The sequence below is a fragment of the Carcharhinus amblyrhynchos genome, chromosome 1 (genome assembly GCF_965287045.1).
Source record: "Carcharhinus amblyrhynchos chromosome 1, sCarAmb.v2.hapA, whole genome shotgun sequence".
NCBI classification, from domain to species: Eukaryota; Metazoa; Chordata; class Chondrichthyes; order Carcharhiniformes; family Carcharhinidae; genus Carcharhinus; species Carcharhinus amblyrhynchos.
This window is the reverse complement of record NC_137324.1, coordinates 127,697,402-127,712,076: the sequence shown is the minus strand read 5'-3', so window position 1 is coordinate 127,712,076 and position 14,675 is coordinate 127,697,402. Positions and strand designations below refer to the sequence as shown.

General features: G+C 41.9%; 1 protein-coding gene across 1 annotated transcript in view; it reads left to right on the top strand.

Annotated features, from left to right (window-relative positions):
• ablim2 (actin binding LIM protein family, member 2) overlaps positions 1-14,675 on the top strand; it is a 270,666-nt gene that overhangs the window by 200,306 nt on the left and 55,685 nt on the right. The window contains exon 22 of the mRNA XM_080192307.1: positions 1,483-1,563. Within this exon, the coding sequence (XP_080048433.1) occupies positions 1,483-1,563 (81 nt within the window). The remainder of the gene's footprint in view (positions 1-1,482; positions 1,564-14,675) is intronic.

Below are 14,675 nucleotides of genomic sequence, written 5' to 3'. Positions count from 1 at the left end.
ATTTCCCTGTTGCTACTCAAAGCTGCTTCCTCAATGAAATCTTCTCCACTCTCATTGCTCAGCTTCTGCACTAACTGCTTCCTTTTGTACCATGATTTCAATCTCCAGCTAAATTCTCCTTAACCTTCTTGGACATCTCCAGTCCATTGTTGTCACCTGACTTCATGTTACATATCATTGAAATCATAGAAACCCTACAGTGCAGAAAGAGGCCATTAGGACCATCGAGTCTACACAACCACAATCCCACCCAGGCCCTACTCCCATATCCCTACATATTTTACCCGCTAATCCCTCCAACCTATGCATCTCAGGACACTAAGGGGCAATTTTAGCGTGGCCAATCAACCTAACTCACACATCTTTGGACTGTGGGAGAAAACTGGAGCACCCGGAGGAAACCCACGCAGACACGAGCAGAATGTGCAAACTCCACACAGACAGTGACCCGAGCCGGGAATCGAACCCAGGTCCCTGGAGCTATGAAGCAGCAATGCTAACCACTGTGCTACCATGCCGCCCAAAAAATATTGGTCCAAAAAATTCAAAATGTCGAACGGGCAAGAAAACAGTGGGTTTTCTCACCTACTTTTTTTAAGCGAGGTAAGGAACGTGAACTTTTGGCACTCTATGCAAAGCAGGGTTTGTGATGCAGTTCTTCCCAGTGGGAGGTGGGGAAGGAGGTTGGGGGGGAGCTAGCTGCTGAGCTCAGGGCCCACTGCTGATCACTCCCTGTGCTGGTCTCCCAGCCCCACACCTGGCCAATTGCCGCCCCTGCAAAGTTTCCCCATCCTGTGATTGCCGCCCCTGCAGAGTTCTCCCAATTGCCCTGCAGAATTCCCCATTCCCTCTCCCCCTGCAGAGCTCCTCTCCCTGTCATGGTGCCCCTCTCCCTTGGCACTGCCCCTGCCACTGCCAGGGACTCACAATAGTGTCCAGAGCTCATTAATGGCACTTAAAGGATATCATTAATATTAAAATCAGCCTCACACCCCCTTTCTGGGTGCAAAGCTGCTTTTGCTGGCACAATAGTGCCAGTAAGATCAGGAGAGGCGAGAAACTGGGCCTGAACCCAATTTTTTGCCTTTCATCCTATCAGCATGGCATGCCAATAAGATCGCGCCTATAGACTTTTCCAAGCGCACACATCGGGCTTAGAGTATAGTGCAAGATGAAACAATAATTTACTGTAGGTAAGTATAAAATCATGCAGCTTGGTTACAAATTAAACAGAAAAATTATAGGATTATTGACAAAATATTGACAAATCAGAAACAAACCCTAGATAAATCTCGCAGACTATCAAGTCATTGTCTATATTTTGTTAAGAAATAAATTGGGATATTAGGTTAACTGAACAGACAAAGTTGGACTAGATGAATCTATGATCCTTTCCTGGCTTACAGTTTTCCATGATACTAACTTGGCACCAGAAATGGAAAATCAAGTGAAGTACTACTGAGTTACCTTTGCTTGTTGCAGGTTTATCCTTACGAAATGTTAGCTGTTACAATGAAAGCTCGTGTCAAGTTACCAAAGGATGTGGACAGGACCAGACTGGAGGTAAGAATGCTTGTGCTGAATGGAAACATTTCGTGGCACTCCTCTTATAATTATGATGTTTATCATGTAAATATCTTTCTCTAATGCTTGATCTTGTGCCCCAATGCTTGAGATGTAAAAGATAAAAGAATGTTGAAGTTAAAAACGAGAGTGTCAGTATCTAAAACAGACGTTATCATTTTGGGTGAGACCCTTTATTAAATATATTCTGAGAAGTTATTAGCCTGTCCTTAGGTTTCACTAACCTTCTGTGTATTTCTACAATTTTTATTTGAGATGTCCAGGATTCGCAGTTCCCTTAATTTTCTCAGTTTAAATGTATGTTTAAATGCTGAATATTGTGTGTTTCAACCGTAAGGATTAGCATTTGATCTTGTATCATCGTATTTGTGCATCCTTTAATAATATTCTGTTTGATAATCACAAATTGTAATAATTACAGCAGTCAACAGAAGCAGGACCCATAATAATGTTTCTACCTAATTAACGTTGATGTCATGCATAACAGGGTGCACATTAGCAGGTAGATTATGATTAGAAACTTTATTAGAAATTGTCTAGCCAAATCCAGACAGATGTTGCTGATAATAGAGATCATCAGGGATTCAGGCCAGAAATTTGCATTGCATTACGACAAGCTCATGAAGCAAATTGTTATGCTTTCAGTTTTTTTGCCCCAAGGAAAAATGTAAATAGGTGTTTTAAATGAACAGAAGAAAATTTAACTTAAGAGAAAATTATTTAATAATCTGTATTATACTACTTATGTCTAGAACTGTCTTAGGGTATTCAAAATGTACTCTCTAACAAGGGGAATTTCATGAGAGGTCATCTGTATAACTGTGAATGATATCACATTTGAGATGAGAGACATTTGCAGATATATTTGCTGGGGATAGTCTCGCCATCCCACAGACTCCAGTCCAGACAAACAACGTGCTCTGCCATTCTTACTCAAGCTTTATTGATTTATTTAATTAATTAAAGTCTTTACTTTATGATTATTTGTAGTTATATCCAGTAGTTTAACCAGTTGAGCTATAAATTTAATGTACTTACTACTTATAATCTGCCCTGTCCTAGTTTAAACTACTGTCCTGGTTTAAAGAAAAGGATACTTAAAACTCAGCAACCAATCACCCATCTGCTTACCTAAGTAATGCCTGTGAACTTCAACTCTCAGATTTTGATATCTCTCACTCCCTCTCTTGTAAAAGACAGCAGCACCTCTTCCCTCCCGGTGCCAAATTCGGTCGCTCACCAAATGTCCAGAATTAAGCCATCACTCTGCCCATTATAAGAAGCAGGAAATGCAGCTCAGCAAATGCTTTCCAAGACTGGAAATGACTGAAAGTCCAATTTTTGCCAGCCCACTCAGTATCTATGGGGCACGTGAGAGGTTAAAATAGTGACCAGCCTGTATCACTATGTTCCTTCAGTGCCCCCTTCCACCATTTAATTGCCGGGATTCCAGCAACATGAAAACCTTTTGCCACGTGAGGGTGGTGGAGCTAAATTAAAATGTTAAATGTGTGACCTGATGCAGCAAATCTGCCAGTGGAACATGACAGGAGGCAACTAAGTTGCCAGAAGAAGCCAAAATAGCCATATTTTTCTCTTATTCCTTGTGGTCTAGAAGAACCTGGAGTAAATTCCAAATTCCATCAGGCATTCCTGGTCTTCCCTAGGATTCTCTCTTTCAGTAGCTCTTTGGAGACCTCTCCCCACCTCCGCACACCAGCCCCCATATACTAGACATGCTGGGTCTCCAGTAGTAGAAGCCTTCTTCATGCTGCCTACTGACTGTGTCGCCTTCTTCCATCGAGAAACAGATACAAAACCCTGAGGTCACAGACCAACCAACTCAAAAGCAGCTTCTTCCCCACTGCCATCAGACTTTTGAATGGACCTATCTCACACTTAGTTGATCTTTCTCTCCACCCTGGCTATGACTGTAACATTCAGCGTTCTCTCCTTTCCTTCTCTATGAACAGTATGCTTTGACTGTGTAGTGCGCAGGAAACAATACTTTTCACTGTATCCTAATACATGTGACAATAATAAGTCAAATCAAATCATTTGTGCCAGCTTCTGATGGAAGACAGTGCAGGCAGACAGGTCAAATTAACTCCAGGTGGTGAAGTGGCCCGTTACATGCTCAAAGGGCTACTCCCATCTGGCCTACATCCCATCTATCCGGCCTCTCACCTGCCCCAAATCCACTCCGTGCTAAATTCAGGGCTCTATAACTTTCTTTGTTATCGGCAAACAATGATTTATTTTCGGCCACAAGAATAGAAACTTGTCAAACCCCTCCAATTGTAGCCCTGCATTCATTCAGTCTCCCTGGGAGCTGCCTATGTGAGTCTTGTAATCTTTTCAGCATGTAAAGTTCGTCAAATCTCTCTCATTTGTTTCTGCTTAGCAGATGCAAGGAGCATGTTTCAGATCTGTCAACATTAGAACACTATAAGGAGTGGCATAGATGACAATTTATTCATGTGTCAGAACTGTACATTACTTTTAACAGTGATGTGCATCACATTTGAAAGTAAAATCTAAGGCTGGAGAAGTCTGTTTGTTCCTGATTTCCCATCAAGTTTTCTTGGCTTCTGAGGATTTGTGTTCCTTCCCTGCACTGCATCTCACTAGTGCCCCCTTCTGACTAATTCTCCTCAAGCATCTTTTTCCTCAACATTTTGGCATCTCATTGGGGATTTTGAATGGAAAACTAAACTCTAATAAAACACTAATGTCTTAGTAATTACAAGGAGGGAGGGGGAAATATTAACAGTCAATAAACAGGAAAGGTGCATTCACAGGAAAGGCAGAGGTGCAGATAAATTTGATGGGAGGATCTCATGGAATTTATGTACACAATTCCGTAACCAGCTGGTTTGAGAGATTAACCGGCCACTGGGACAGAGAGCCTGCAGTACCCTCCATCCTTGCAACAGCTTTTGTTTCTTTAATAGAGTAAACGGTTTCATCAGATTTAAGACAGCTACCAGCTACAGTGGCTGAGTGATTAACACTGTTGCCTCATAGCACCAGAGACCTGTGTTCGATTCCCGGCTTGGGTCGCTGTCTGTGTGGAGTTTGGAGTTTGTACATTCTCCTCGTGTCTGTGTGGGTTTTCTCCAGGTGCTCCAGTTTCCTCCTACAGTCTGAATGATGTGTGGGTTAGGTTGACTGGGCATGCTAAATTGCCCCTTAGTGTCAGGGGGATTGACATTGTAACTGTATCTTCTGATGCATTGAAGTTTGGAATTGAGTATTTTCCTGGGTAAATAGATTTGTATTGGGATAAGTAATGCCTCTGTCATATGTAGTTGTTGGGAATGTGAACTCACAAGTCAAGCTCAGCACAGTGTCTTCTGCCTTGGAACATATTGCAGTAGGGAGAAAATGAAGCTCAGAGAATGTCAGCATTTACAGGAAGAGATGCAGATGTGGTTGGTTAGTTTTGGGAAGGGGAAGTAACATTTAACTGTTGCTTTGCTTATTTGCATCTCCCAAGCCCTGGAAAACTCAGTCCAGAGGTGTTAAATCCAAATGACTGCTAAAATCTGAGGCTTGTGGCCATCTTCTGTGCTGTAACAATTCTGTGATTAACATATTGGACATAATTTTCTGATTTTTTTTCAGTGTTGTCTCAGGTAGGAAAAGCAGAGGGTAGCCTGCTGGTTGCATTGCCGGCTTTTCCGAATGTATTTTTTTAAATGGAAGGAGCAGGTTCCACAATGTCATGCTGGTGGGGTGGACTCTGATTGAGAATTTGAGTTTTTAAAAGATCAGAGTGCCGTTTTTAAAGGGCACCCCTTTTTAGAAATATACAAAAACAGGAACAACTGACAGAACCATTTTGCAGCCCCCCCCCCACCCCATCGACACGATACCCACAACATGAAAACAAAAACTGAAAATGCTGGAAATTGGAGCAGGCCTGGCAGCATCTGTGGAGAGAGAATAGTAACTGATTTTTTTTTTCTCCTCCTGAAAGGCTTAAACTCTCCCCCTAAAATTCAGCATTTTCAATGCATTACAATTGCTTTATTCTCTTTAATGGCCTCTCTGCACCAATTTACAATTATATTGTTTTACAATTTAATTTTTGTTAGGATTTTTGAGCATCATAGTGAAGGATGATAGAGTCACTGTGAAACATTCCCAATTTAAGGATAGCCACAGTTAGGTGCAGAGTACAATTCTCTGCACTCTGCCTTGATAATGTCTGACCTGACTGGCTGCTCCTCTACAGTGGCTGTATTCACAGCCATGTGTCCCTGGGGAGGGACCATGCTGTATCTAAGGGCACCATTGAGGCCTTCCATGCTCGTTGGGCACCACAGGGTCTGGGGTGTATTATCAACCCCTTCAATCACATCTTCATTTAAAGTTTCCTTTCTCCTTTGCTTTTTGGTTTAGGCAGCTCCCTTCTTTTTGGGGGCTGTCTCTTTTGCTTTGCTCCTGAGTTTGTTTAATTTGATTTATTTGGTTGGCATCAAAAAGAAATACGCTGATAATGTATGTCACTCCCCTTTCCATAGGGTGGCATTTCCATTTTCCTCATTGGCTATAAATTAGAATTTATTTTTTTCAGCTCACGAATGTTGTTTTGGAGAAAAGGAAAATTGAAAGTAACAGATCTGGGAAACTGCTGCTTTTTAAATGGTCATTGTATGTTAGAAAAGGCATCTGGACCACACAAGTTCTGTCTTATAACTGTCCCCTGAATATTCTGCTGATGGTGATGGAAGCCATGACTCCAGCCTTGCACTGTTCAGGCAATTAATTGCCTACAGTAATGGATTCCGCTCCTCTGAGGTAGCAATCCAAGGGAGCTGGCAACATTCAGGCCCAGCAGAGCCACTGGGAACAGTAGACACTGCTGCACCTGCATCAGGCTCTGTATCAACAATCATTTGAGGAAGCCCAGAGTAAAGATGAGTGGAGAAGTGGCACTTAAATAACCATTAATTGGCTACTTAAAGACCTAATGGCTATCAGGCAGTCCACCAACGACACTGCTGCTGGTAAAAAAGCAGAGGAGGTGTGAATTTAACAGGCACCATCTCACCAATTTTAACACTCCCATGACCATATCCAAGCCTACTTCTTGGGTAGGGTCACAAAATTCTGGGCAATGTTTCTAAATTGCCCCATGTATTTTTTAGTAATATCACACACTATTTCACTATTTCTTAGCATTTCAGGTTATAGCAAAACAATCAAACTTTGTTTAAAGCTCTGCAACATCCTTGTGCAGATCAAGTGATTTGATGTGATTAACTTTAGAAATATTCCTAGCTAGGATATCATCGGACTTTGGCTAAAATGGCATGAAACCTTAAGATAAAGGATATCTAATGAGACAGGTCCTGTACAATGTTCTTACACATCTCTCTAAAACTTCTTAAAGCACAATTACTTAGTCATGACTCTGCATATCACTCAGTAGCTTATTTTTGCACTGTCCCCTGCTCATTTGCCTTTTATGCATCCTTTTTGGAACAACCATCATTTCAGCTGCAAAGACAGCTTTAGACAAGCACATTTCCTTTTTTAGTCACCTGATTCTGATTCTTCATTTATAGAATGACAGCAGTAGCCCTTTGGTTAATGCAGGATTTAACTGAGCCTAATTTTCTATTACCATCTCCACTCTTAGGCATTATTGGTCACAGTAGAGCTGTAGCTCTCTGGCAGGGAGATTGCCTGGAGGCATCCATCACCTTTTTCTACCTTTCTCCAGTTACATTCCTCTGTATAAACCAATTGCTGGATCTCAGCTCATGATAATTGGGATCAAGTCCTAAAGGGTTAGATACAACTTCAAAAGATAGTGTCCTTCCTCCGATGCTTATGTCAGCCCAATTTAACAAGTAGTTATTTTTAAGAACATGTATTAATAATGGAGGAGTCTTGACTGCTAGATTTTTATCAGCAGGTGGCACTCTCAGCCGCTCTTGGGCTCTGTACAGTTATTCTTGCAGCACTGTGCCAATTAGGGGTACGGCTGTGTACAGTAGGTAGAGTTTTACCAAAAAAAAACAAAGTGACATGACAGCAAGAATACCAGAGACATCTGCACCAGTCCATCTGGCGCGCTCCACACTGCAAACATTTTTTCAATCAATTTTGGGAGAGTGGTGAGATGCCAGCCTGTCTTGGGAGAGATGAGGCACAAAACCCGGCTGCAGAATGCCATGCACCATTTTGGAACGGGACGTTGACCTCACAGTGCAGTGGGAGACCTCCTACAACATCGCCCCCACCCCCACCCCACCCCACCCCACCCCACCCCCTGACATCAGGACCTACTCCCTCTCATCAGCAAGATGTTTGCCCACCCCCTGGATTTGGATCACCAGCATCAGAGGATTGGCGCCCTCCAAATGGACCACCCCTTCATGCCACACCCCCTCAGAACAGCCCCCACCCCCCCCCCCCAATTATAACCCCCTTGGCACTGCCCATGGCACACTGGCAGTGCCCAGTTGGGCACTGCCCAGCAATGTCTCCAACCTTCCAGGGACTTCAATAGTCTCTGAGGCCCCAACCAAGGCCGTAGCGCCTTGTCTCCGCTGGTGGAGAGCAGCAGAGATTCTCGCTGGTCTCGCACTGCACCCGAAGATCAGAAGCTTCCACGAGAATCTGGCATCAAACAGGTTATGCATATTGAAATGCTATTTTAAATATGCTAGTTGGCTGGATCCAGTTTGCACCTTTAGAAAGGGACTGGGATGATCGTAAACCATTTGGCACCAGGTGTGAAACCAATTTTTAAGCCAACATGCTACTTCCGGGATTGGCGTGATCTGCACCAGGTGTAGCAAAGTCGGAAAATCCTAATTGGTAAAATTTCCACTCTTTCGTTCCTGGGACTTGCCTGAAAATATTCCAAATGTAACTTATTTTATTAATTCCAAAACAAAATAGCAATTTCTTGTAGTAAAACTTTGATGTTTTGGAATGCATTTGATAAGCTACTTTACAAGAGGCCATCATCAAAATATGAAAGCACATGAATATTAATTGCGCACTTAAGACCCTCAATTGGTGGCAGGGTAGGAAACCTGTCAACAGGCCTTCTTGCCACGCACCTAATCACAGAACCTTACTGTCTTTGGTTTATGACACCTGGCCTCAGAAAGGCTGCATTAGACTATTAGATTTGGAGAAAGTATCAGAACACAGGATCCAGGGTGAAGTATCTAAATGAATACAAAATTGGTTTCTTGATAGAAGCCAGAGGGTGGTTGAAGAGGGTTGTTTTTCAAACTGGAGGCCTGTGACCAGCAGTGTGTCTCAGGGCACTGTTATTTGTCATTAATATAAATGATTTGGATGAGAATATAGGAGACTACTACCATTTGTGCGGCTCTTGTGGTTTACTTGTGACGTTGAATCACGAAATTATCCAATTCAAGGAATTAAACATTGAATTTGTTCAATGATATTAGAAAACATCAAATATATCTAATTTAAAACAAATTACTTTAATCCTGTCAATTTTATATAATTTTATGTTTATTAAAGTTTAGTTTGGCTTTAAGGCTGGGGTTTTCAATTCCTCCCCAATGTCAGTGGATCTTTGACTGTTCCATCAATTTTTCCATCCTGCTTGTGATGATTTCTGCTTTGAGTGGACTGGAAAATCCTGGCCAAAGTTTCTGAAAGAAGATATTAATTTTCAAAACTTAAAATAATGTGATTGCACTGGAGAGGGCGCAGAGGAGATTCACCAGGAAGCTGCCTGGGATGGAACATTTAAGTTACGAGGAGAGGTTGGATAGGCATTGGTTGTTTGTGTTGGAGCAGAGAAGAATTAGGGGCAACCTGATCGAATAAACAAGATTATGAGGGGTATCGTCAGAGTGAATAGGGAGCAGCTGTTCCCCTTAGTTGAAGGGTCAGTCATGAGGGGACATGAGTTCAAGGTGAAGGGCAGCAGGAGGGGATGTCAGGGAAAACATTTTTACCCAGAGGGTGATGACAGTCCAGAATGCGCTGCTTGAGAGGGTAGTAGAGGTGAGTTGCTTCACAACCTTTAAGAAGTACCTGGATGAGCACTTGGCATGACATAACATTCGAGGCAGTGGGCCTAGTGCTGGTAAATGGGATTAAGTGGGAGATCAGTGAAGCCTCAATGGGCCTTTTCTGGACTCTATGGGCCTGATTTTACAAACGGGCATGAAAATGTGGTAAAGTCAGGCATGAGGCCATTAACACGATCTGCATCTGCACAGATGCCCACTTTCCCAAGGCCTGAAAATGGCCACAATCCGATTTGCGCCCAAAAGGAACTCAACGGCTATTTAAGTGCATTTAAATTGAATTAATGAGTTGCCCGCCCAACTTTACCAGCACTCCCCCCTTCACCATTGCGTTCGCACATCCAGATTCGGCACGGAGCAGACCTGCTCAGCAAAGAGAACAGATTTCCAAATCAGATCTGAATTGCACCCAGATTCAGCACTTAGAATCCAAATGCTAAAATTAGGCCCTATGATTCTATGAAATAAGTCATGCATAAAGTGAAAACTACACTCTAACCTGAAGCATGAAGTAATAATTTCTAACAAAAACAAAGTACTGCCAATGTAGAAATCTGAAATAAAAACAAAAAAAATTAGAACGAATCAAAGGTCCACTCAATCTGAGTCATTAACTCTGTTAACAGATGCTACCTGACCTGCTGAATATTTTCAGCAGTTTTTGTTTTTAAATTTAACTGTTTATAAGCATGTTACGTTCCACTTTATCACATCACTGAGATATAGGCTGGAATTCTCTGTCCGTTCAGGGCCCACCTCCACTGCAAACGGAGAGTTTGACGCTCAGCCAGATTTCCATTCACAGCAGTAGGACGGGAGAATCCCAGCCACGGGAGAAGTTGGAGAATCTGGCCAATTATTGGTGGACTACATGAAACTACAGATAACTGGAAGACAAATGCTCAAAACTTCTTTAGCAATGTGTAGTATACCAAATAGACACAGGGAAACAATCACTGCTCCTAAAAGTAGAGGCAGAAAATTGGTCCTTGAGCCTCTAAATGTATCTAGATATTCAGGGTGAGCTACTGACACACATCTCACCTCCACAGGTATCTCACCCCATTGCAGTGGCCCTCAGGTAAGTATCAAAAGGGGTGAGAAAACATTGGCTGGCAGGATGAATATTCCAGGTCTTCCCAGCTCCACAAATAGAAAAAGTCATTTACCACCTTGGTAGTGGTCTCTAGCTAATTAGCATCCATGCGCCATTTAGCATGGCCAACTCACCTAACCAGTACGTCTTTCGGACTGTGGGAGGAAACCAGAGCACACGGAGGAAACCCAAGTAGACATGGGGAGAACATGCAGACTCTGCACAGAAGTGACCCAAGTTGGGCATCAAACCCTGGTCCCTGGCGCTGCGAGGCAGCAGTGCTAACCACTAATACATGTATAGAGCAGTCACTTGTGGAAGAGCACAATAGCGCTGGGAAAACCTAGCAAAACCAGGGATGTGGAGGTCCTACCACAGTTAATGACAGAACTTTTTTGCAATTATTTTCTCCCATTTGCCCATCTGACAGCCAGCCAATTCAACACGCCGGCCACTGCTGGGCAGAAAGACAAGATAAGAAGTCTCACAACACCAGGTTAAAGTCCAACAGGTTTATTTGGTAGCAAAAGCCACTAGCTTTCAGGCCTCTTTTGGTCACCTGTTGGACTTTAACCTAGTGTTGTGAGACTTCTTACTGTGTTTATCCCAGTCCAACGCCGGCATCTCCACATCAGAAAGACAAGAGGCAGGAGAGATCACAACCTCTGGGAACAGACCCTGGGAACATGGAATGATAAAGCTCGTGGGTAGATGGGTAGGAGAGAAATTATCATGGGGAGGGATAGAGTAAGAGATTAGGGTTTTGATAGGGAAAACTTGTGGTTACTGCAGTAAGAAAAAGACAAAGAGGAGGTTGAAGACTTCCTTTAGGGGTCAGTGAAGGTCATCTGTTCCTCCTTGCCCACAGAGAATGTTGTGATTGATCATATTGATCTGGCAGTCCTTTTACTGCTGCTTTCCCAAGCTCTAAACTGTTAAATTTAAATCAGGCTACCAATTACACTGTGAGAATTTGATTTAAATCTGTTAATGAAGTGTCTCACCCTCTCAAGGGCACGGCACACATGCCACATAAAACCCGCAGATGTTAAAAAACAGAAATGGGTGCATGTATACTGTTGAATCACACCCCATGAAAATGAATTAAAATCCAATCCACCATTTTAAAAATTTTTATTGACACCTCAATCCTCTTCCTGCCACCGTGTGAAGTTAATATTGTTGGCAATAAAATTAAAACAACAATGGTGTCAATATAAGCAGTTTACACTGATGAACGTAAAAGTGCTGTGAACTTGTCATTGGAGAACAATATTGGTCAGCAACTGAAATATACATTGGGTCAGATGATTAGGTGAATTGGAAGATCAGAAACTAACTCAAAGGACATTGTTGTGGTAACATTAATGTAGAACCATTTTAACTTGTTCTAGTATAGTTTTGTGCTTTTTTAGATGGGGGATTCTGCTGCTCAGGCATTTAAACATTTTGTGCTATAAACATATTTCCTAAGTCAGTTGTAACATGACTAACCACAGAGTAAAGCAAGTTCTACTCAGCTACAACAGTGTGCTGTGAAGAGGATTGAAAGAGCAGTCACTACTGTGCTAATGTGCTACTTTTCCATCCCTTACAACTTGATGGCCCCTCTAAATGGAATTGCCAATGTAATTAGCATTAATTTTGTGCTTTGGGCCCATGCCCACTAGAATTGAGTTGAATCTGCTGAAAGCAATTTTGCTTAGAACTCTTACAATCAGCAGAGAAGGGAGTCTTTCATGCAATTATTACATATTCATTTACCTGAACAAATGTGTGATCACGGCCCTCATTTTTCCTGAAGCTGCAGCTGGTGCTTTCAAATTCATTGTTGAATCATACCACACGGAAATGAATTAAAACCCAGTTCACAGTCTCATAGCTGGCTTTGCTGTGAAACACAATCCCCAGTAGACTTACCAACGGCTGATGAGAATATAATACCCAAGCTTTGGGAAAAGCAAAGCTAATTGTATCTATTGCTATTTAATAAAGGGCGGGCTTCTCCAGAAGTTTATGTCGGCAGGATTCTCTGGTCCCACTGCAGTGAACAAAGATTTGGCTGAGCACCAAATTCTCATTCTCGTTTGCAGCGGCGGTGGGGTGTTAACAGCTGGAGAATTCCAGCCGAAGTAAACACATACATCTTTGAATACTTTTAAAAATCTTTCATGAGATGTTGACTTCACTGGCAAGGCTGGCATTTGTTACCCATCCTTAATTGCACTTGAGAAGATGATAGTGAACCAGTCCCTTGAACCACTGCAGGCCATCTGGTGTAGGTACACCATAGTGCTAGAAGGAAGAGAATGTAAAGCCAAGGGCATTACATTCAAGTCAAGCTTGCCCTGATCCAATTTGAATCTAATGTACGGAGGGATAAAATTGTCTGCTGCAGCAATTTCTAATAATGCAAAACATGATTGCTCTCGGTTGATAATATAATTTTGTTCCATGGGTGGGGATATAAAGGTTGTGGCCAAAGTGAGGTGTGGCATAGTAAGGATGTGCTTTTAATGTTGAAGTGCTTACTCAACATCTGTAAGAGATTTTTTCCATATGTTATTAACAAGTTCAACATTTGGGGACTGAGTCCTGTCTTAATAATATCATCAGTTTAACCACCATTTGACTCACATTTTTATTTTCTTTGGAGTGCAACTTACTTTAATATTTTCTACCCTTCCTGAATCCACCAGTTTCATCCTGCTGTGGAGAATGACTTGGCCTCCATTTGACACTTCCAAATGACAAGGCTGAGATCAGAAACATCCTATGGGAGAATGTGGGTAGTGACAGGCATGTTACTGTTCTATTCAATTTACTTTAAATTCATTTCCATTGCTAAAGTATTCACAAAAGTATTCTTGCGCCAAGACCAAACAAGATAATCTAATCCAAGTAAATCATACAATGCTTAGGTGCATTGTCAAAGCATATTTGAGCCTGTTTTTGAGTCCTAAGGTTTGACCAGAGGTTGACACATCAATGATTTAAATTAATTCCAATGAAAAGCTAACATCACAACTTTCATGTGATTTCCTGAACATGCAAGATATTTTGCACCCTTGATTTTCACTGCTTTGCATTAAAGTGCCTTTTCATGGACCAAAGGAAATTTAGTGGAAGTGATTACCAAGAGATGGGCAACTATTAATGTTTAGAATCTGCTATTTATTGCCAGAAATGTATTTGATAATTAATAGTTGGCAGTTGCGCTCTGTCCTTTGCTACATGTCATGCAGCCAGAAAAATCATGAATGGGAAACTGATGGTATTAATTTACTCTGTGTCACTGAGTTCAGCGGGCAGAGTAATCGTTTTCACGAGGAACTAACTGGTGTTCAATCATAATTATCTTGTTTGACACCATCTGTTTACCTGGTGCAAATTTCAGTTCACCACCTAAAAATGTAACATGCAAGTTCAAGCAACATTATCATGGTTTTGTTCAAAAATGATGATATTATGCTCAGAGCAAGCAACATATTTATACAGCAGCACTAGTGGAAGCGGCTGTGCAGTATGGAAGCCTGAAATGCCACTATTTATATTGCAGATAGTTACATAAAATTGTACGGTAATGTAGGTTAAAACTAGCATTTGTGTCTACCCAGATGCTTTTCCCAATATTTGGGAAATTGCAGTAAAAGGTTGCAATGTAAAAATGTACAAAACAAGCTGAGAGCTCAGCCCATTTGTAGCCAGAAAAAGATGGCAACCAGCGATATCCAATGTCACATATTTGACAAAACAATTTTGATAAAGTGGACACATAATAGGCTTGTCGGCAAAGTTGAAGCCCCTAGAATAGAAGGAAAAATAGCAGCTTAGGTAGAAAGTTGACAGGAAGCAGAACATTGTGATTAATGGCTGTTTATTGGACTGGACAAAAGTATACAATGGTGTTCAAAAGGGTCGGTACTGGACCACACCTTTTCTCCCCACTATGATAA